This window comes from Halichoeres trimaculatus, unplaced genomic scaffold (genome assembly GCF_033239565.1).
Source record: "Halichoeres trimaculatus isolate MK-OKI-2021-1 unplaced genomic scaffold, fHalTri1.1 fHalTri1_scaffold_21, whole genome shotgun sequence".
NCBI lineage: Eukaryota > Metazoa > Chordata > Actinopteri > Labriformes > Labridae > Halichoeres > Halichoeres trimaculatus.
The window spans coordinates 9,174,491-9,195,737 of record NW_027437199.1 but is presented as its reverse complement, the minus strand read 5'-3'; the positions used below and the strand labels follow the sequence as shown (position 1 = coordinate 9,195,737).

Here is a 21,247-nt window from a genome sequence, read left to right as displayed (position 1 = left end):
GCACAGTTAACAGCAAGACCCAAATGCATTTGTCACCATAAAAAGCCCCTCATACTGATTGATGACGGCACAACAGCTGGCAATGCAATGAAAAGTGAAATGAGGATCCATATTTTTGGCAAAGTGCAAGACAGTCGTAACACCCAAACATTATTTCACCTTGATTTATCGCCCTTTCACTTATTAGGTACATGATTAATAATACAAGTGTGTAATGAAGAAAATGAGGTAGATAACACAATCACCTTGCAGCATTGACAAACATTGTTATCAGCATTTCATTAAGATTAGATTTCATGATTTCTCCCACTTGAGCTTCTTCCTTTCACTTCTGCACATGTTTGAAGAAGAGACTGAGATCAAACTCTTGCGTTTTTCAGCCACACCTTGATGAAGCACCATGAAACTCACTGTTGGTATAAAATTACAAACTAAACAAACACGCCTGTACAAACACACAGGATTTAAAAGCAGGTAATGATAGAATTTAAAAAGCACCATCCATTTCTGCACCATGATTCATTCTGCCTGAGTCATTCAGCACACGCAGGGTTAAAGTATAGCTGCAGCGTCTTACTGCAGTGTCTAAAGCATTTGGCTGATCGTTACAGTATACGCTAGAAGAAGAAGAAAAGGGGAAAAAACATCTCTTTCTAATACTTCCTTTTTTCTTCCAAAAATCCTTTTTATTGCATTTTATAACATTTGGCACAGTACAAATTCTTGGTGCTTTTACAAGATAAACCTGTAAAGATCGACACTGATCTTTTTTCGGTTTTTGTTAAAGAAAGTCTTCTCAGTATAAATATTTTTTCTTATCACTGCATTCTCTGTAGCATGGTGTAAAAATCACACAGAATGCCCCTTTTTTAAAACAAGACTACCCTCATTTGTCAAAGTCAAGACAGCATCTTAAACAACTCATTGTTTTAAATAGAAGTTACAAGTTAGAAAATAGTTTCAATTTCTTTTAATATATGTTTCTCTATCACCAGCCCATGGTAGTTTCAATTTGTCCATATATATATTTATTTATAAGCATGTACAACAAGAAATCGTCAGTCTTTAAGTTTGCACTCTGTACAAAAAGTAGTTCCTGTCCTTTTTTCGTTGTGCATTCTATTGCATGATTTTATGGGGGGATGATGGGAGGGGGCAAAAGGACTGGGATGGGTGGGGAGCTAGGGGCCTAGGGAAAGAAGTGGGAGCTGTTTGGGGCCTTTTTAAATCTGAGTCTCCTGTACTTTCTCCTTGGTGTGAGTTTTTATGACAAAGGGCTCAGCCATCGCTGTGATGGTGCTGGGCAAGGTTCGAGGCAAAGAGTTCCCAACATTGTTGTCTGTCCATTTAGCCCCATGACCAGTTGGTTTGTAGGTGTTGTATTTGGGCTTTAGAGTGCTGTAGTCCACCTTTTGGGGGCTGTAGTCCATTTTGTGTGGACTGTAATCCAGTTTAGGTCTCTGAGCGTGTGGACTGAAGTCAGACTTGAAGGCGCTGTAATCCGCTTTGTGGGGGCTGAAGTCAGTCTTGAAGGCGCTGTAATCTGTTGCAGTCTTATGGGAGGCGTAAGGGTCCTTGGGTTTGTAGGTACCGTCAGTTTTTGATCTCTGGGCACTGTAGTCTGGCTTGGGTTTAGGCTGAGTGCTAAAGTCAGGCTTAAATGGGCTGTAATCCGGTTTAGGTCTTGGATGAGTGCCATACTCAGGCTTGAATGGACTGTATTCAGCCTTGGGTTTTTGCTGTGTGTTGTAGTCAGATTTCAGTGGGCTGTAGTCATGTTTAGGTTTTGGTTGGGTGCTGTAATCTCGTTTAAAAGGGCTGAAGTCAGTTTTCTGCCTGGGATGGGTGCTGTAATCTGGTTTAAAGGGGCTATAATCTGGTTTAGTTTTTGGGTGAGTGCCAAAGTCTGGTTTGAATGGACTGTATTCTGCTTTAGGTTTGTGAGTGCTGTACTCCTGTCTAAATGGGCTGTAGTCAGGCTTTGGTCTATGAAGGCTAAAATCTGGTGTTGATTTGTGAGTGCTGTAATCTGGGATGAATTTGTGGCTACTGAAGTCCATATTTGGCTTGTATGTGGTGTATTCAGCCTTCGGCTTGTGAAGGGTGAAATCTGGCTGTGTTTTGTATTCGGCCTTGGGTTTGTGAAAGCTGTAGTCAGTCTTATGACTAATGAAGTCCAGTTTGTGTATGTTGTTATGGTCCCGGATTTCAGGCAATGTGAGAGCTGTCTCTTGAGCTGCAGATGCTGGTGGTGGAAGGTCCTCCTCATCCACCTGGATAATCTCCACAGTGCGGGCAGCTGCCACTGTGCTCCTCTGCTGGTGGCGCTTCCTCAATTTGTAAAAGGCAATGAGCATGACTGCAGCCAGAAGTGTTACTGCCACAAAGCAACCTATTATGATCTTAGTGGTTTTCATTACTTCATCTAGGCTAGGGCCTGACTTGCCGGGCTTGCTAGTGACACCTTGGCCACCTGGCGCCACGGATGGCTTAGCTGCACCTGGTGGGCTGTCAGTGCTTTGCAATAACACTGTTGGCGTGGAAATAAAGACAGGCTGAAAGACTGAAGGAGAGGCAGTAGTTGTCGTTGTCCCTAGGCCTGCACCTCCTCCTCCAGCTACCCCAGCCCCTGCAGCAGTAGCTGTAGTTGTGGTAGTTTTAGGTTTGGGCATCTCAGTAGTTGGCCCCAGAACCTCAACAGTCACTGTGGTGAAGTAACTCAAGTTGGATGTATTCAGCTCAGCTGCACTCACATTGAGGTAGGCTGAGGCGTTGGAGTTCCCAGCTGCATTGGACACCATACAGGTGTAGGTCCCTGTGTCTGCTGCCAGGACATTAGAGAAGTTCAGGGTACCATCATTGAGGATGGATATTCTCGGATGACCAGACGCATGTGTCAGGATAGTCCCATTGGGTAGGAGCCAGCGCACTGAAGACATTGGGGCTGTGCGACAGCGAAGATCAGCCACTCGCCCAGCAGAGATGTTTAGGTCCCTCGGTGCATCAGCAATGAAGGGTGCCGAACACTGGACTGCAGCACCTTCTCCTCTGTCCACCTCAACCAGCTGTCGACCTCTCATGCTGGCAGGGGAGTGACAGCGTCCACAGCAGGTCGAGTTAGTTGGTATGTACTCCCTTAGCCAGCGTGCTAACCACACAGCCTCACAGCCACAGTTCCAAGGGTTGTGGTGGAGATGGAGCTCCACCAGGTACCTGAGCGGGGAAAACAGATCATGTGGCACAGCGCTCAGATTGTTATGGGCAAGGTTGAGCTCCACCAATGAAGAAAGGTCGTCGAAAGCATTTCGCTCTATCACTGTAATTTGCGAGTTCATAACCCAAAGTTTTTTCAGCGAGCGCAGGCCTTTGAAGGAGCCTGGCTTTATCTCAGGGAAAAGATTTTCAGAAATCTCGAGCTCCTCCAGACCCTTGAGGGGACTCAGGTTTGGCATATCACCCCTTATGTTGCACATGCCCAAGTTGAGGTACTTGAGGTTTTGTAGGCCCTCAAAAGCTCCTTCGGAGATGTACTCCAGTTTCCGTAATTCGCCCAGGTCCAGTCGCATTAGTGAGGGCACCCGGTTGAAGGCATAGGAGGGAATACTTTCAATGGGGTTATTCCTCAGCCACAGTTCTCGTAGTTTTGACAAGTACTCAAAGGCCCCACTGGGCACCACTGTCAACCGGTTGTCAAACAACTCCAGTGTGTTGAGGCTGGTAAGTCCATTGAACGCGCCCACCTCAATCTGCCGTATGGCATTTCGCCCAAGCTGGAGCACCTCAAGGTGGTGCAGGTGGCGAAAGGAGTCAGCCTGCACCGCCTCGATGGCGTTTTCCATTAGATTGAGGTGTCGCGTGTTGGCAGGAATGCCAGGGGGCACACGGGTGAGGCCACGGCGGGTGCACACCACCTTCCCCTGCTGATTACTGCAGGAACACTGCGGTGGACAGCCCTGGGGTCCCTGAGACACCGCCGCCCCCGCCAAGGCCAGGGAGGCGCTGCTCCACGCTCGCGCCATCAGGAAGACTACACAGAGCAGGGCGGCTTTCCTGGCACGATGCACAGCTACCCGCCCCAGGAGACTCATGATGTGGCACGTTCATAATTCAGCATCATCTGGGGGGGAGGTTGGGGTGTTTGGGGGTTTAGGGGCTGTTGGGAGAGGGAAAGTAGCTTGATGGCTGGTCGTTATGTCAATGGATTCAGAGTTAAGAGGTGAAAGGAACTTCAGAGGACAAGGGATAGGGGATGGGGGGTGGGGGGTGCAGGGTTGGGTGCTTGCTAAGGGGGCAAGGGGCTTGACCTATTCTCAATCAAGCAATACTTTATTCCCATGAACTGTTCTCAGGGGCAGAAAGAAAGGGGAGGGAAGGGAGGGCTGGCTTTTCTTGAACGTGTGTGTGAGAAGGACATCATGGAAAATTAAGCAACTAAAAACCTTATTAAAAGACAGAAGGAAGGGTAGGGTGTTACAAATTGATTCAAAGAGGGGTTGAAACACTAGACACCTACCTCAAGTTATTATTACAGGTCCTTCAACTGAGATATAAAGCTTCCCTCCTGTTTGCAACCAGAAAGAGCTGTGGTATTCACATCAGTTGTATGTATATCCCAAGACCAGCAAAGAAAGCCTTTATATATTTGCTCTGACAGAAAGGTATCAATGCCACAGAGCTTAAGCAGAGCTATTTTGTAAATCCACACATCCAAAGAGAAAGGTTCGAAGGCCCTTTGTGATTGTTTTTTGTTCTCCCTTTCCTTGTTGACAAGAAAAAAAAAGGAAAAAGAAAAGAAAGATTGCAGATAGGAATCCAGTCAGGCTCCCAAAGCAGCAGTGCTCCCTGGCTCGCTTCTTGCTGTCGGCTCCTCTTCTCCCGCTTGTCCTTGGAATCCGACAGTTGATCCCCCTGCTAGACACCTTACCCAGGTCTCCATAGCACAGACGACCACACAACCACACATGCACAGTTTTTTTCTTTTTTCTTTTTTTGCACAAAAGCCAAGACAGAAGGAGGGAGGTCGACGGGGGTGGGATTGAAGAAGGTTTAATCAAAATTCCACAGTCCTTCCCAATGTTCTTTGCCTTCTGACTGCGACGGTTTGGAGGAGAGGTTTACAAGCCAGGAAAAGCAGACTTCTTCCTCTCTGTATTCCTGTGTTCACTTTTTTAGTGGTCAATCAGTTGGTCAGTTTGACAGCCCTTTTACCTTTTTCTCACTCTCTCCCCTTTTGCGTTCCTCAGAGTGTGGCGTCGTGTCCACTTGATTTGTCCTATTTTTTTCCCTCTCCCCCAGGAGTCCTCTGCGGGGGGTTAAAAAAGGCTAGGCGACACACACTGCCTTCATTAGCTTCTTCTGCCCCTTAACTAGCCACACACTCCAGCCTCGACAGCCGTGGTGGCGACAGCAGCAGTCGCGAACGCACACACACCATCCCTGCGCAGCACACAGCAGCAGTAGCGGAGCACACACAGCAGCAGCTGCAGCCTGCCTCCCTTGCACTTCCCAATAATCCGTCAATTTCTTCAGAGAGGGAGCGGGGTGGGGGATGGAAGGGGGTGCTGGGAGGAGTGGGGGTGTTGTAGCTGGGTTGATCGAGGTGGGTTGGAGGGAGGAGGGGTGGTGCGCAGTTTTTCCTTCCTCACTCCGGCTTGTTTCTTTTTTCTTCTTGTTTTCCAGTTCTTTTTTCCCCCTCCTCTCCTCGTGGTGATCAGCACCCCCTTTGCTAATGCAGCGTCCGAACAGGGAGAGGAGCAAGATAGGGAAGGCGAGTGCCGGCAAGCGCACGGCTTACAGGCGTGACGTTAACAGTAGCGTCGATGTGGAAAGGATCCGTTGTAGCAGCAAAAGAGAGAGCGTGCACCGGCTTGGATCTCTCCCTCGCTTGCTCTCCTCTCTCTCTCACTCACACACACACACACACACACACACACATGCTCACTCTTTCACACTCTCTCTCCCCCTGCCTCCCTCCTGCTCTCTCTGCAGTGTCCTAAGGTAGTTGGGTAGGCTCAAAGCACTCAGACCTTTTTAGACATCTACCTCTTTAAAAACCAGTTTTCTCCCGCCGTCCTTTCGCTCTTTTTTAATGCTTATAGTCTCTTGTTCTGCGGCTTTCCGAGGCTTTGTGTGGCTTAGGGGAATAGACGAGCTGCCCAAGCAAAAGGCAGAGATGGACAGTGGCATCCCCACAGCAACCAGATTTTAACCCCCTCCTCTCCGGCAATACTCCAGCCATCCTGACGAGTCTGCCAAAGCTTTCCAGCATTTCTTTGGTGGAAAAGGCGGGCAGATGGGACACAGTTTTCTCTCACTTTCTCACTCTCACACTCCTTGTTTCATCTCATGGTGCCCTCTCTTTCTCCCTTCACTGCCCTTTCCTTCATTATCTTTAAATCTCTTTTATTTTATCTCCATTTGCTCACTCACTCTTTTAGTTTTTGTCCTCTGGTAGAACATAAAGGAACATGAATGGACTGCTGACGCATCCTGCTCGGAGCAGTGCTTTGGTTTGATGCAGTGTGTTTTGTGCATTAAATCCCCCCACCTAACCCACTCCACCCTTGCCCTCCTTGTAGTCTCCTGTGCTCTGCTCACTCTTCAACCATTAATGTGTCACTCTACCCTATCTGGCTGATCTTCTGAAATGACAACTCAACTCATTGAAACAAATTTTCCCATTGGTTCCATCCCCTTTTACAAGAGCACACCGTCATTTCATTACCTCCGCCAAGGAGGTTATGTTTTGGAGAGAGTTTTTCTATCTGTCTGTGAACAACATAACTAAAAAAGTTACAAACAAATCTTGATGAAACGTTCAGGAAATGTTGTAAATGGGATAAGAAAGAAGTGATTAAATTTTAGAGGAGATCTGGATCACTGTCTCCATCCAGGATTTTTTTGTAAGTATTCTTAATCATTGTGAGATAAGGCTGTTTTCACAATATGTGTATATAACTCCACGATAAATGGTCGAATTGCTTTGTAAAACAATACTGGACTAGGTCACAATAATTGCTGGTAGATGTAAAAGTACGATCCAGATTAAGATCCAGAATATGAAATATGTACTGGTTCATCATAATTTTCAACACTGTCAGGTAACAAATTATCGTACAAACCTGCAACTAACACCAAATCGTAGCAGACAGTCTGCTGAAAGGGAGTATAACATTAAAGTAGGACTAAAGTGTTGTGTGGCAATCACAATATGCTTGGCGGAGGTCTATGCTCTCTGAGTGCTTAGGTTACAATAACGGGAATGGATTGTGTCAAACACACCAGGAAAAATATATTTCTCCACCTTTTCCCACTCTACTCCATCATGTGTGTCTGTGCAGGTAGTTAGAGCACTCTAAGCAGGCAGGCCTTAACCCTCAATTTGATCACAAACTGTCGCTTCAAGAAGCACACAGCCATAAAGGTCAAGCTGAGGAAAAGGGAACAGGAGAAAACAAGACATGTTTTACCTTCTTGCCAGTGGAGGAGAAGCAAAACAAACGCACCCCACTGTCCCATCACCCTTCTATCTCCCATGATTTGTACAAGCCTCATGTCCATTAAACTAGGAAGCAGTGTGGGTAATTGATGGGAGGTAAAGCTAGCTGTGACAGTGCTAGGTGTGTGTGTGTGTGTGTGTGTGTATTTGTGTCTGAGCTGGAGAGTAAGCGTGTGAAAGAGGGAGAGGATGGGGAGGGGGGGTTGAGAGAAGAAGGGGAAAAGCACGCCAGCAAGAAAAGGTCACTCTGCCTGTAGCGCAGTACGTTATTCCCACCGGCACAGGAGTATAGAGCCAACTCCTATATTACACACACACACGCAGACTTTCTCCTTGACTTCATTGCAGTTGAATATGAAGAGGCTTCAATGAAGCACATGTAACAGTGAGGTGGCAGCCTCAGGAGAATACGGGGGATTCTCCTTGTTAAGAAAGAGGCCATTTCCTCTCCCTTTCCACAGGGATTCCCCAGCACTGCGGCCATACGGACAGCAACATCAAAGGTGTCCTGCACCACCGTGTCCTCTTCTCTGCATTCTCTGAGCAAGAGGGAACACAAGATTATGCATGCATATACTCATGTGCAAAAGTGGTTGTACAAACAGAGTGTGCTGCAAATGTGCTGCTCAAAACATCAACAGTACATTGATTTGTATCGAGCCAACTTCAAATGAAGGCTTGTAGTTCACTGTGTGAGTATTGATGACAAAAATCAGATGTGTGCATAATGGAGCCAGAGTTACTGTGTCAGATGGTGGCTGCACACTGCTTTGTAGGTTTGTTGTGCTACAGTTTGATGAAGAAGTGACCCAGAAGGAGTTGAGGTTGTGTTTTGGCCACCCGGCACAGTCACGTCCCAGACTATCCAACCAAAATCACCCACTGACCCATGACATGACCGCCGCTGCCAGGACAGCTTCTCTCCTCTTGGCCTCCACCTTAACTATTCCTCTCTTTTCCTGTCTTCTCTATTTTTGACTCTGTACTGAAGGGAGCTTGGGTCATAGCCTGCCAAACTCTGCAATGCTCCACTGACCAAATGTGGTCAACACCTTGCGATGTTCTTTGATCCTGGTCTGGAAAGGCTGACATTGCTTGATTGTCAGCCAAACTTTAATCACAGAAAGGTTTTCTCAAGGTCCAGAATGTGGATCCATGGGTATGTGTGCAGTTTACTTGGCGCCCCTGGAATTGGCCAATTGATGAACCAGAAAAGCCTCTAAGCTTGGAACGTTTTTGTGGGTTTACCTTTATTCTGTTCTCGACTTTGTGGCTTCGACAGAACTGTTGAATCAGGAGTAGCTTTAAAGACTCAGGTTAAGTATTTTGATGCTGCCGTGACAAGGAGGGTGTCGTCCAGTCCTACCTTCAGGGACTTGCTAACCATTCAACTTGATGAGTTGTCACAAACGTAGGACCTTCACGCTGTCATGCCAGCCCCATGCCCCTGCTGTGTGACCCCTGCCCTCCCTACTCAATCCTCCAGGCAAAATAGAGCCTCCCCACCCTGCACCAGGCCAAGAGGGCACTGGGTGTAGTTTGTGGCAACCGCACGACCTACTTTGGTGTGGCTCGTCCGCCAGTCAGCCAGCATGTTCGAGGGCTATATGAAAACATTACAGAACTCATCCCCGGAGGTGGATGCTGGCAAATCTGGGCTGCGGCCAGTCACATGTAGGTCAGCAGCCTGCGTAGTGTGTGTGTGGTTGTGTGTGTTTGCGTGTGTGTGTGTGTCAGTGGTTCCATTTGGGAGGGGAATGGCCTGCAGTATAGTATGGCAGCGATGACAATCGGAGTTGAGCGATGCACAGTCGAATGATAGATCTAATGATAATGTCATTGCCTCTGCCATTGCCAGGATCAAGGATTTACAGCGTAGGCCCTTGGGCAGTCCACATACGGTTTTCTGTGTGTTTGTGTGTGTGTGCGTAGGAGAGACAGAGAGGGAGATTTTCTCAAGGAGACAAGAGGCACACTATTTTTGGGTCTGTCTTGTGCACTGAGAGCTGTTACAAATTTTATGTATTACTGTTTTTGTGTGTTTGCGTGCTTGTCCTCTAAGTATCCCAGATGTCCGATCCGATGCATAGCAGAGCCAACCCTGGCACCGTATTCTCTTGCACCAATATTTCAAGGCCACCTTACTTGCATATATGTACTCCAGCGCCATAACGCTGTCCTTGAGGTAGAGAGGCTTGTTTCCAATTTTTATTTTCCAGGAATTAATTCTGAGAGAGATTACGACCAAAACTTGCCTCTGCACACAAACACAGACATGCTGCTATCACTGTCCCACTAAAGGCTTATACTGCTCGATAGGGATTTTTTGTGGTTTATCTTTCTCTCATCACAGAGATACACACTGACATGAACACACAAACGCACAAAGCAATCGTATGCCAGCATATCAAAAGATTATAACAGGCAATAGGGTATATTAGAAGCGTCCATATGTTAAGCTGGTTTCATCTCAATACCTTTGCCCTCTGGTCTGCTTTTGAGTTTGCAGAGCTATTGCTCAGTCAAAACAAAATCTTTGTAGCAAGTCAGGGGAAATGTAAAGTGAATGGGTTTTTATGCAAATTGTAATCTCGATAGGTTCCATTTCTATACTCTTAACATATTCCTTGCCCTCTTTCTTCCTTGTCGCTCCCATTTTCCTTTACTTGGCCTTGTTGCAGTTTTTTTTTACCCTTCTTGTTCTGCCTTTGTTCTTGCCCTCTTTCTTTTTTCGCTTTGCTGTGCTGTTCACCCCTTTCTCCCCCTTGTCTCTCTCCTCCTTTAAATTGCTCCTTCCTACACTCTTCCTCTGCTCTACAATTTGCAGGCCAGTCTCAAGTTAATTGTGTTTGCTCATTCAGCATATGTTTTTTGTCTGTGTGACTGAGTGTGCGCGCTCAAATGAGGGCATTATCAGGTCACGGCAACTTGAAGGCACACAGTAAAAGATGAGCGTTTTTGACTTCATTTTTTTCTTTTCACTCATCCTGCGGTTGCTCGGTGTAGTGAGCTTTGCTAGCAGCCATTGTCTCCAGACTAATGGGCTTCATTATGTTGAGCTGTGTTCATACTGGCTGCCAGTGCAGGGATTAGCCCTAACGCCGTGTTAGCTGGAAGCAGAAGAAAGATACAAGTAGGTTAGCGCTGTTAACCCAATCAGCATGAGCCAACATAGCCAAATGCTTCATGCGTGAAATCGTAGTGTTTCTACTTTGGCTTTTTGTTGTTCACAGCAGTTTTTGGGGTTATTCCTCCCAATTAGTGCCCCCTTATTTTTAAGAATGGGGTTTTTACATCAGCATGATAACTGCTGCAAATCATTGTACCAAACCTGTGATAAATTACCCTTTAATATTTTCTCACCGTATGCTAATGCTCCCCATGTCATACCCTGGCCACTTCATTGGTCAGCTTGTCTCATTGAGATTCACTGAGCATCCCTCTATGTGCGTTCATCACAATGTTGCCTTGCCAACTGCCAGGCCGTAGGAAATGGATGTCTCATTCTCTGAGCAATGTGAAGGTAAAAACATAGTAATTCACAGCAGAGGAAGAAGCTAAATCTTCCCGACTTTTAGCTCCTCAGGAGCAAAGATGCCGTCTTCATTCAGATCCACCCCTGCCTCTCTCCCTCTTCCTTTCTCTTCTTTTGCTTTTTGTCCTTGGCTTGATCAAAACAGAATTCCTCTACAATGAGTTTGCTCTGCAGCATTATATTGCATATGACAAAAGTCCCATGTTGGGATCTTTTATTACATCTGCTCGTCTGTGTTCACTTAATTATTTTTCTTTAATTAAAAAGGGAGTTAAAACACTGATTAACTGAACGTGAACAAATGCATTTCTTGTTTTCATCGATACTGATACTGTTGTTTAGTTTGTGTGCACCAGTCATACAAACAGTTATTAAGTGTCTGCTCCTGGAGGCAGTTAGATAAACAGGTATTCCACCACAACAGCTCCAAGGGCCTGTGTCCACTGACTCCGTTTCTTAACCCTTGCAGTTTCAAAGCAATATTTCATATTATTTTACTCAGCTGCATATCTGAAAGTTCTCCCCTTGAAAATGATTAATGATATATGACAGACCATGTTTAGCTAATCCTCTAACATTGTTGACAAAGCTGATATCAGTAGTAAAATCATGTGGCGTCTGTGCCCTTTGGATTCACAGCAATAATGGGATTTATGGGTTTTCTAAAGTAAGTATGCAGTGCCATTACAATAAAAAAGGCTTCTGGTGGGCACAGTCCCTTTATTTGCATTTCATGAATGTTCCTTGTTCAAAGCATTTGATATGAAACTCCATAATTTTGTGCCTCCAAAGAAATCTGTTGATGGAAACAGGCCCTCATCTTCTTCTTAAATGTTCCATACTCATAGCGTTTGACATAAAACCCTTGCTTGTTTGCAACCAAAAGAAAATCAGTCAGTGGAAACAGACCCTTATTTTTCCTTTTTATAAATGCCTTCTGTTCATTCAGAGCAATATTGTCTTTCCTCTAAAATTAAGGGGAGACTTAATGGTGGAATCAATAAAGATTAATGTTATTAGAGTCAATCAAAGTTAATGATCCCCATCCCTAATCTTAAACAGCTTTCAAAATTAACCCATGAACTGTTTTTCTTAACCCTAATTTTGTCGACAATGATCCCCTGACCTTCAAATTCCTCCCCCTCCCTGAGATCCCAGTCACAGTAACCATCCTTCCCGCGTTATTCCATGAAGCGGTTAATCCCAGAATCTCCATCAGGCGTCATGTAGGGGGGGATTAGCCCAACTGAGGCCTGTTACAGCACAGACCCAGGGATGGAAGAAAAAAGAATGAAACAGCTCTTCATCTTTTCAAATCCACCTGACCACACCCAGTTTACGGCTTTACTGTCCAAAAAAAGGGGCTGTGTGTCTGCGTGTGCCAGTAATCTGTTTGTCAGCCTATTTTCCTTGTGCCAGATACATTGCTACAGATATTAAAATCTGCTTTCCAATGATTTCTCCAGAGTTAGAAAGCAGAACAGAGCATTTTTGTAACATGCTACTCATTTTCGGTTTCATAGTGATAGCTACCTGTCCACCTTATCTCCGCAAGATACAAGGAAGTTTTTTTCAGTAGGATAAAAAGTTTCCCTGTGTGTGTGTGTGCTCACCAGTCATCTGTGTGTGACTGTTCTCAAATGCAACGACTCACCTCTCAGCCAGTTGTATTTTTTCCTGTGTAATATCCGCTTTCTCTCTGCCTCCATATTTTTTCCTTCCCATGCTGGGGATTTGAGAAGTCAAGCTAAGTGTGTCTAATCTATGAGCGCAGCCAGCACAGCGTCAAATGCTCAGTGCTAGTGTTCCTACAGCCTCCGACAATACAACACTTGAGCAGCTGTCCAACCAAGCAGGTAGGAGACAATGTAGAGAAGGGGGGGTTACAGGTTGAGACACAGACACCTAAGTAGAGAGTGACATTATTGCTAAACAGTTATGGAAAGACTCCAGAGAAGAAGGGAGAAATGTGTTGAAATGTTGGATTTCTGATAACAAAGTGGGTCAAAGAAAAAGTACCCTTACATCACACCTCCGTCTAACTCCAGACCCTGCGACCTAGCTTAAATGTGTTTTCTGTAGCAGTGTAATCAGGGATATCCCCCGGAGGTTGGCTGCGGCTAAGGGCCAGCAGGGTCCTGGCTATGAAAGGGGAAGGGGATGGGGGTAGGGGGGTGGGGAGAAAGCAGCAGGCAGCACTTTCTAAATTGAAGTCAATAACACAGCAGTCCATTCTATCAGAGCCAGTCCTCCCACACAGTCCGCTTACATTCACTAAGGAGAGCTCAGGGGTTGGATGTCGATTGAGTTCTCCAAAGCACCATCACGCATGGCAACATGTGTTTGTGTGGGCGCAACACATGTGGGGAAGTGGTGGCACCAGGGCAGAGAGGTGTGGCAGTTGGTAAACTTTCTCTGATGGGAAAACTGAGAGCTGTTGTCACTTTTCAATGTTTGCATATCCAAAACATGGGTAGGGTATTGGTCACTGGAAGCTATCTGAAATCAAACACTCAAAGAGGAAAAAATGGGAATAGAGAGCATCAAACAAAACTGACCACATACCCTGAGCCTGCTTCATAGAAGTGCTTTTACTCCACATTGTGGCTGTTGTATGAAATCTTGCTAATGCAGGCACATCGGAGACACACATGCAGACACAGCCTTATTTTGTCTTTAATCCCTTTTCGCATGTTAGCACTTCTGCATAGCTTTGGGGATTAGACTGGGGTATGCTCGGCCTGCTCAGAGCAGTGAAGGAAATTAGCGACTGGTAGAGGGGTCGGCATCCGGCTGACATGAGCGTGTGTGCATTGCGAGTGTTGATGCATGCGCAGTAAACATGCACACCTTGTTTTTTTAATCTGATGACCAGTATGTTATAGTTACCAGCACATCCGCACAGCATGGAACAGGCATGATTTGTTTGGGCGCTAGCACTTTTTTGCTTACTTTTGCTGAGCAGATTGCAAAAAAAAGTCAGCCAGCTGCAGTTTTACTGCTCCCAGTGGTGTGCAAACATGCTTGTGTGTGTTGTGTTTTTCTTACAAGCAATTTTATTTTTATGATAAAAGCTCATTTATTTCTTAGTCTTGGGATGGTAGGATCCAAGTGCCTGTGCAATGTGGTGATATGTTCAACAGGGTATCAAGGGAACAAGCTAAATGAAGCGTGAAGCTGTACTTCATCAGGGCTCTTTAACTTTTTAGCTTCCATTGCTTCACCACTTCACATCCGAAGCTTTCGTCTTTACATTTAATAGCTAAGTGCATCATGTTTTATTTACACCATCCCTCTCATACGTTTCTTTCCTGTTATTCTGTCATTGTTTACTGGTAGAGACAGAGCACTAGGACGATTAATAGGCTGTGGCCTGTGTGCAGAATGGATCCATAAAATATCAGTCAGTCCCCTCGCTGATGGCATCAGTCTAGGTCACTTGCACCCTGGTTGTGTTTATTGGTGTGTGGCCGGGTTATTTTTTCCATAATAACCCCTCACCCCACGCATAGTAGTGGCTTGACACATGGATGAACAGTGGTAATTTCCCAAGGCAGACATTGATTTCACTTTCGTTTCCCCGCCTGCCACTCATCGTTTGACATCCTGCTGATAATTATAGTTTGGGCTTGAAACCTATTGCTATATTTCCATTACTAATTTCTCAGTTTCTTGAGTGACTGACAATAAAAAGACAGCAGTGGGAGCAGATTTTAAAATGTTTAAGAGGTGTAGCATATCATATATTGTTGCCTCAAGCTAAAGATGAATACATTTTGTGATTCACCATTCCTCCACGTATACTTGTTTAGTTTACTCCATTCTCTTTTGTCCTCAGTGTTGGCTCAGATGTGCTGCGAGTTTCTTAAATTTGTTTTGTACTTACACAGTGCAAGCAATCATTTCCAGTGCCCGCACATGCATTTTAATATGCACATTTTGCCTGGAGATGGCTTTGCTGACTTAAACGTCTAGACACTCTCTTCTTCAAGAGCTGCCATTTGTTTTTCCTGTTGCCCATCACTGTTCTGCCATCAATTTGTTCTGTACTCTGCTGTGCACAGCAATAAATGAACTGAAATTGATGAAACCACTGAGACGCGTTGGTTCAAATTTTCTTTGGAGGAAACAACTGAGCTCTCCACTTAGTCGTCCGGCAGAAATACCACGAGACAAGCAGCCTGTGGGCATGTTTTTTTTCTTTTACCTCTTAAAAGGTGCCCCATTGGGTATTCAAGCAGTTAGTCTGGGCAGCGTGAGTGTTAAGCTGGCCACAAGATTGTTGTAGCTTGTAACTCCATGATACAGTGGGGTGTCTGCTTTCGCCTGTGGCCACATTGTCGAAATTGAATTTGTTGAGTGTGTGTGTGTGTTACTCTGTATGTGAGGCTGCCTGTTTTCAAGTGAGTGTTATCCATCCTATTTGGAAGCACAATTGTCACATATCACACCTGGTGGAGTTAAAAGCACTCCTGAGGGAAACAGCAAGTTCAAAGCCAAATGAATCAAGAGTATGATCACACGCTGTTTTTGTTCCATTCTGAGAGATTTGATCTAAAGCTGTTCTCACAGATGTACCCTGTTTACTTCAAAAACTTATCAGGATACCCAATCTTACTGTCTTATTCACATATGTCCCTCTCAGTGTTTAGATTTTCCTGTACTGCAAGTTCAATAGGAAAAGATATTCCTCTAAGAAGATGACACAGAAAATCATTCCACTTGCAAAAATCCAAAACTATTTATGCTGGGATACATTGGATGGATCTAATTGATTCTTTGGGCACCAATTCAGGCCAATTTAGAAACTACAAGTGGACGTATTCATGCAACCTACGATTTAGTGTTAAATGTGCACGAAATGGTTAGTTTAATGCACAGAGACTGCACCAAAACCCCAACCTTGCCCAACTCCATTTGTGAGTTTTCCTGAATACCTCGCAAATTGGATCACTTGAACGCAATGCCAAAAATCTCACAGCAAGGAACTTAGAGAAAGTAAGTTCTGGTAAACTTTGAAAGTTGAATATTATGGCGATTTCCACTTGCCCAGAGTTTTCCTTAACCCTTTAAACCTTTGTGTATGAGTGAATAAGGGTGATGAGCATAAGTGCACCAAGGTTTTAAAACTGTATCCACTCATATAATTGTATTCCTGTCTTACAGTGCTTGAGAGTCATCAAAGAGCTTGCTATTATCAGGAAAACAATTGCTTGCTAAGCTGACAAAGGAAACCACTTGTACCTATGACATAACCTTGTACCTGTTGTGCCACGCTGTACTACAACTGACTATGCTCTTAGTAAGCCTTCAAGATCTTTTTGTGCACATGTTTCACAATCCTTCACGGCTTGTCAAAACTTTGATGCAACTCTGACATAAGCCTCAGCCCTGGTGTTGCCATGTAACGACACAATGGCATCTTAGACTGAGTCACGGCTGAGTCATCTCTCTTCGTATGCTGAAAGGAATGGGCTGTGGAGAAAAGGTATTTAACATTATGTATGTAATTGAACATTTTTTCCAGAAGCATTGGAAACCATGCCTGCTCTATGTAATTCTAATTGCAAATACATGTTTCGATGTAAACTCTAATGCAAACCGTAAGTCAGGTATTGATGTGTAATGAATCAATCTTGCTCTTTCTGTGGAGATTCGTATCATTCCTTTCTGAAGGATAGACAATTTTTAACATCTATGTTTCCATTCTTGTCGGGTGGGAAGAAGATATTGAATCAGAATGAGAAGGAGGAAGAAGACTGTTCTACATCATCACTTCCCCACATAATTTGCAGCCTCTCTGAGTATCTCATCCCACTAATGTTAGCCTGATTCCCCCCCTTGTCTCCTCATTAATGTAGTGTTTGGACCCCAGTCTTGTTCTTGACACTTATTCTCTCCTGGTGTACCAAACAGTGGAGAAGAGTGAAAGTTGGAACTCTCATAAATAAAACCAAGAAATGTTTGAAACCATTGGGTTTTTCTCAGGGCTGTCAAACAGTCTGCTGTCCCGTGAAAAATCAGAAAGTATAGCAGATTTGTTGTGTTGGAAAAGAAGCAAACCACCTTGAGCAGAAATGAATAAAGAAATGGACACTCAGTTTTATTAGGTACCCAGTTCTAAATGTTCAAGACTGCCGAGGCTTGAGGGAGATATTGGTTTTACCAGCAGTATAAGATTGGGAGAACATTGAAATTATTATCTGATTTAAAGGATCTGTGAGGACTACCCATTTGGTATTGACTGCAGTGACACCTGTGGTGGAGATTGGTAGTGTTTCCCATAAACACCATCAGCCACTGTGGTAAAGACATGACTCCCAAGACATGCATTTGTTTTGGAGAGCAGATTTTCGTTTTAACAAGACTTCTCTTTATTTTTTTTCCAAAACAAATTTTTGTTGATTTCAAAGCAACAAGCTAACATTTATTTGTAGTTGTGTGGCGCAATTGTTTGAAATGAGATAAGCAGACTTAATGAACTCGGTTTATAACGTAATTTAGCGTACAGAAGGTGAGCAGATCGTTTAGTGTTGCCCACAACCTGGTGTTCTTAGATGTGTGCCGGTTTTAAATAGATTTTTGTTCTCCGGGGGAAAATCAGACTTGACCATGGATTCTGAGAAATGCTCATATCCAGTAATAACAAATAATGGTGCTGATAATCTTATTCTTAATTTTAGATAATGATGAAAAATATAAAAGTGAGACAATTTCAATATCACTTGTCCTTCTTAAAATATCATTGTCCAAAAATACTATGCGGTTACTCATCTGGAAGTACTGAGTTCAAAGCTTTATTCATAATGAACATTATCAGAGCTGTAGCATATCATAAGAAAAAGAGGTTAAAATAAAAAAGGACAAAAATCTCTCAACTTCAAAGGTCAGTACTCTATTAAGCAGCGCACTTATGTTCAAGGATGACTCTCTGACTCGACTGACCCAAATATTCATCTCCAGCATGAGATGATAACACCCACCCACCTAAACCTAATTTTCCCTTCAAATCTGTAATAGAGCTGCATTTCCATTATAGCATCTTCCTAAAGGTTGGCCTGCGAACAAAGAAGGTACAATTTGTCTGTAATTCCATTTATTCGATACCACACTGAATGTAATAACTACCTTGTCAGGTACAAGTGCAGCTCAAGTGGTCAAAATGTGTCGCAGAATGAAGGAAAGAAAAGTGGAATCACATCAAATTGGCCAGTGACTCGTCCAGCAAAAGACTAACTGCCTCCTAAGTAGGCATGACTTGATTCAATCAGTGGGCCCTCTCCTATCCATCCCACACACCACCCATCTCAATTCCCATCTCATTTGTTGATCGTCGCTTGCCATTTATTTGATTGAATGTGCCGAGAGGTTGAAATGGATTGCCAAAACTGAGAATGACTGTAGGAAGATTCGTCTGGATGTTTTTCTATCTTGTGTGCTGCCGAGTGGGGTCAGATCATCATTTCCGACGATGTGATACATGTTGACATTAAAGATTCACTGCAGGCGGATGCAATATGCTCTCATACTGTTCTTTATAGAGACAAAACAAGGAATTCAGTTTTGGTCTGTTAATTGTAATTTTGTGTTTTACCAGATTTAGTGTAATTGGATCAAGTTGGGTACTGTTTTTATCCAAACTTTTTCTTGTGAACAGAAACATGGAGGAACTCCTCCCCACTACTTCCACTATTCTCAAACTTCAGCCTCTCCCTAACTACTCTCCAACCAGCCCAGCATGCAGTGCACAGCCTTCTCCTTTTGACAAGCGAACAGAAGTTGACAAAAAGCCATGTTAAAAAATGCCTCAGTCGGCTGTTTTCCTCCCCCTTTTTTTTTCCTCTCTCCCCCTTCATTCTCCCACTCTGTCAGCACAGGCACGGTCTGGGAGGACAGAAATGGCTTTTTGAGTGACACGGGCTGGCTATGCCATTTGCCACGTCAACTGGTGAAAGAGGAGAGAAAAGGAGGCGGAGACAAATGATGATGGCCTGGCCATGATTGTCCTGCACCCCTCCTTGCTTTCAGACGCCATCTTTTCCCCCTGAGGTCACTGGAGTCCAAATAACATTGCCTCAATGCCAGAATGCCAGTTGGCTCAGAAATGTAATTCACTGCGTTATTGAATTTTTCCTCTGCAATACAGCTTGGCCTTATTTCTTATTTTTCAGTATTTTCATACTCTTTGGGTGTACATCTCTAGAAACTAAATCCTTTGTGAAGATATAAACCAGTGTAAATGAAACAACTTTTGGAATGCAGTAATTTGTGTAAATAATGTAAGCTAGATGTGAATTATGAACAGAGTTGCATAACTTCCTGTCTGAACATTTCTTTTGAAAAGAGAGGAAGAATACTTTTAACACTTAATCGTCATTCAGCCTTTGATGTTTTAACTCACTGCTGTCTTTGAATTGGATTAGCCCCCCCTACGTGCTCTATAATGCCTCCATAAGCTATAGCTGTCAGTACACTGAAATGTTCAGGAAGGAAACATGCGACTGCATTCTTTTCCCAACACAGGGCTATCATAGCACACTACCGCAGAGTGGTCATTCCAGCCACAGCATCATAAATATTTAAAATTCCATTATAAAATCTTAAAGCGATTTCACGAAGCTGTGGCAAATGGTGCATGAGTGAAGAAACGGCAACCTATGTGGCGAATGGAATTCCAAGGTTGAATGAATGCATGTCTTCCATGTTAACACTTGTCACCAGTTATAATGAGGTTTGAAGCAACTTATCTCCACCCCTCACCCTTCCTAACACCTTAAACATATTGTAAACACAAAAACGTTTAAAACTTGTAAAATTATTTAAAATGCCAAAAGTGTGTCATCAAATGAATAAATATTTCAAAACAGGTAAAAATAAATGTGAGCATTTTTTTTTCAAAAATAAAAAAAATGTTTGTATTTGAAAGGTAGAAGTGTTTCAAAGTTTCAGAATGTGTCGAATAAAGAAATAAATCAACATTCTGTTATGAAACAATAGATTCAGCAAAAATAAGTTGTACACAACAAAATCATTCCACAAAACATTAAAAAGTATTTAAACAGACTAACATTTCATTTTAACAAAATGTAGGATATTTATGAAGAATATTTGTCACAGTAATGAACTGCTTGTGCAGCAGACTTTCAGTGCTGTTGTACATATGATACCATTTTTTTTTTTGCTCAGGTAAGATGACAACAAAAACATCATTTGTCCCTTTCTGTTATACAATGACTACAATCTTATAGTTTTGTTCTGACATTTCACATAATTATGTATGCCAACCACTGTAATGCACTTGGGAATTATCCCTGTATTGTGTGAAAATTGGTACCCTGGTAGATCACGCAAGAGGATGTGATATGGGAAACTGGCCCATTAAATCAGTCAGCTTTTGTAAAGAAAAAGGAGTGGTGCACTATATCGACCTATAGCTGTTTGCTAGCTTGCTCTTTCCATGGCATTGAAGTAGTAAATGTTTGAATGAGGTGCGAACAAATAATTTGTTATATTTGGGATGATAAAATGAAAAACCCACGATACTACGCTGTTTACATAAGTGGCTATTTGAGCTGAGCAGCAGCATTCAATTTGCATACTCTTTGTTGACTGCTCTTCAATGGGAGCTGTGCTCAGAATTCATGCCATTGTCATTTCCTCCATGTCTTTGTTGCAGCTGTACTGCTTGGTGATTGCAAAATAATGGCCAGGCGTTATTGGTTATGTACTCTGAGGTATATGTGTAAATGGATCTGCAGGAGAGCATTGCTGTCATTTTCAGAGGTAATGTGGCTTAATGCCCTCTCCAGTCATTTTGACCAACCCCGTAAGTGTGCTTAATGTGGCTTGACTGCTCCCACCAAGCTCTTGACGCTTCAGGCTGCGATTTTGAAGATTTGGACTCTTACCTCTCATTGCTTTCCAATACCCTAGGGCACTGAGAAGCTGCGAGTCTCAACCCAGAACTTTATGTACCTCTGGGAGCTAAGTGAAAAATGCTTAAAAATCAAATTTCCTTCTCTTCCGTTGTGTCTAGCAGTGTATTAATTCAGACTTTCCACACTTTGGTCTCCACATTTATCAGTGTTAGCGCAGATGTTGCCAAAAAATGAAAATTGTTCCAAACTAATAACTTTCACAGAGCTATGACATTTGTTTTTAACAGCCACTCAATAACTTGCAGCCCTGTTCAATTTGTGTTTCCCACCCGCAGT

At 43.7% G+C, this 21,247-nt stretch overlaps 2 protein-coding genes across 2 annotated transcripts in view; one reads left to right on the top strand and one right to left on the bottom strand.

The window, feature by feature from the left end:
* The window catches only part of snd1 (staphylococcal nuclease and tudor domain containing 1), a 229,525-nt gene that overhangs the window by 109,101 nt on the left and 99,177 nt on the right, over positions 1-21,247 (top strand). The window lies entirely within an intron of this gene.
* On the bottom strand, positions 564-5,907 carry lrrc4.1 (leucine rich repeat containing 4.1). The gene has a single exon (XM_074698610.1). It carries the CDS (start codon positions 4,086-4,088, stop codon positions 1,224-1,226), a length of 2,865 nt encoding a protein of 954 aa, XP_074554711.1. The 5' UTR covers positions 4,089-5,907; the 3' UTR covers positions 564-1,223.

What these genes read in the sequence shown, in the direction of transcription:
- lrrc4.1 (XM_074698610.1), bottom strand. Translation starts at nt 4,088, where the DNA reads ATGAGTCTCCTGGGGCGGGTAGCTGTGCATCGTGCCAGGAAAGCCGCC.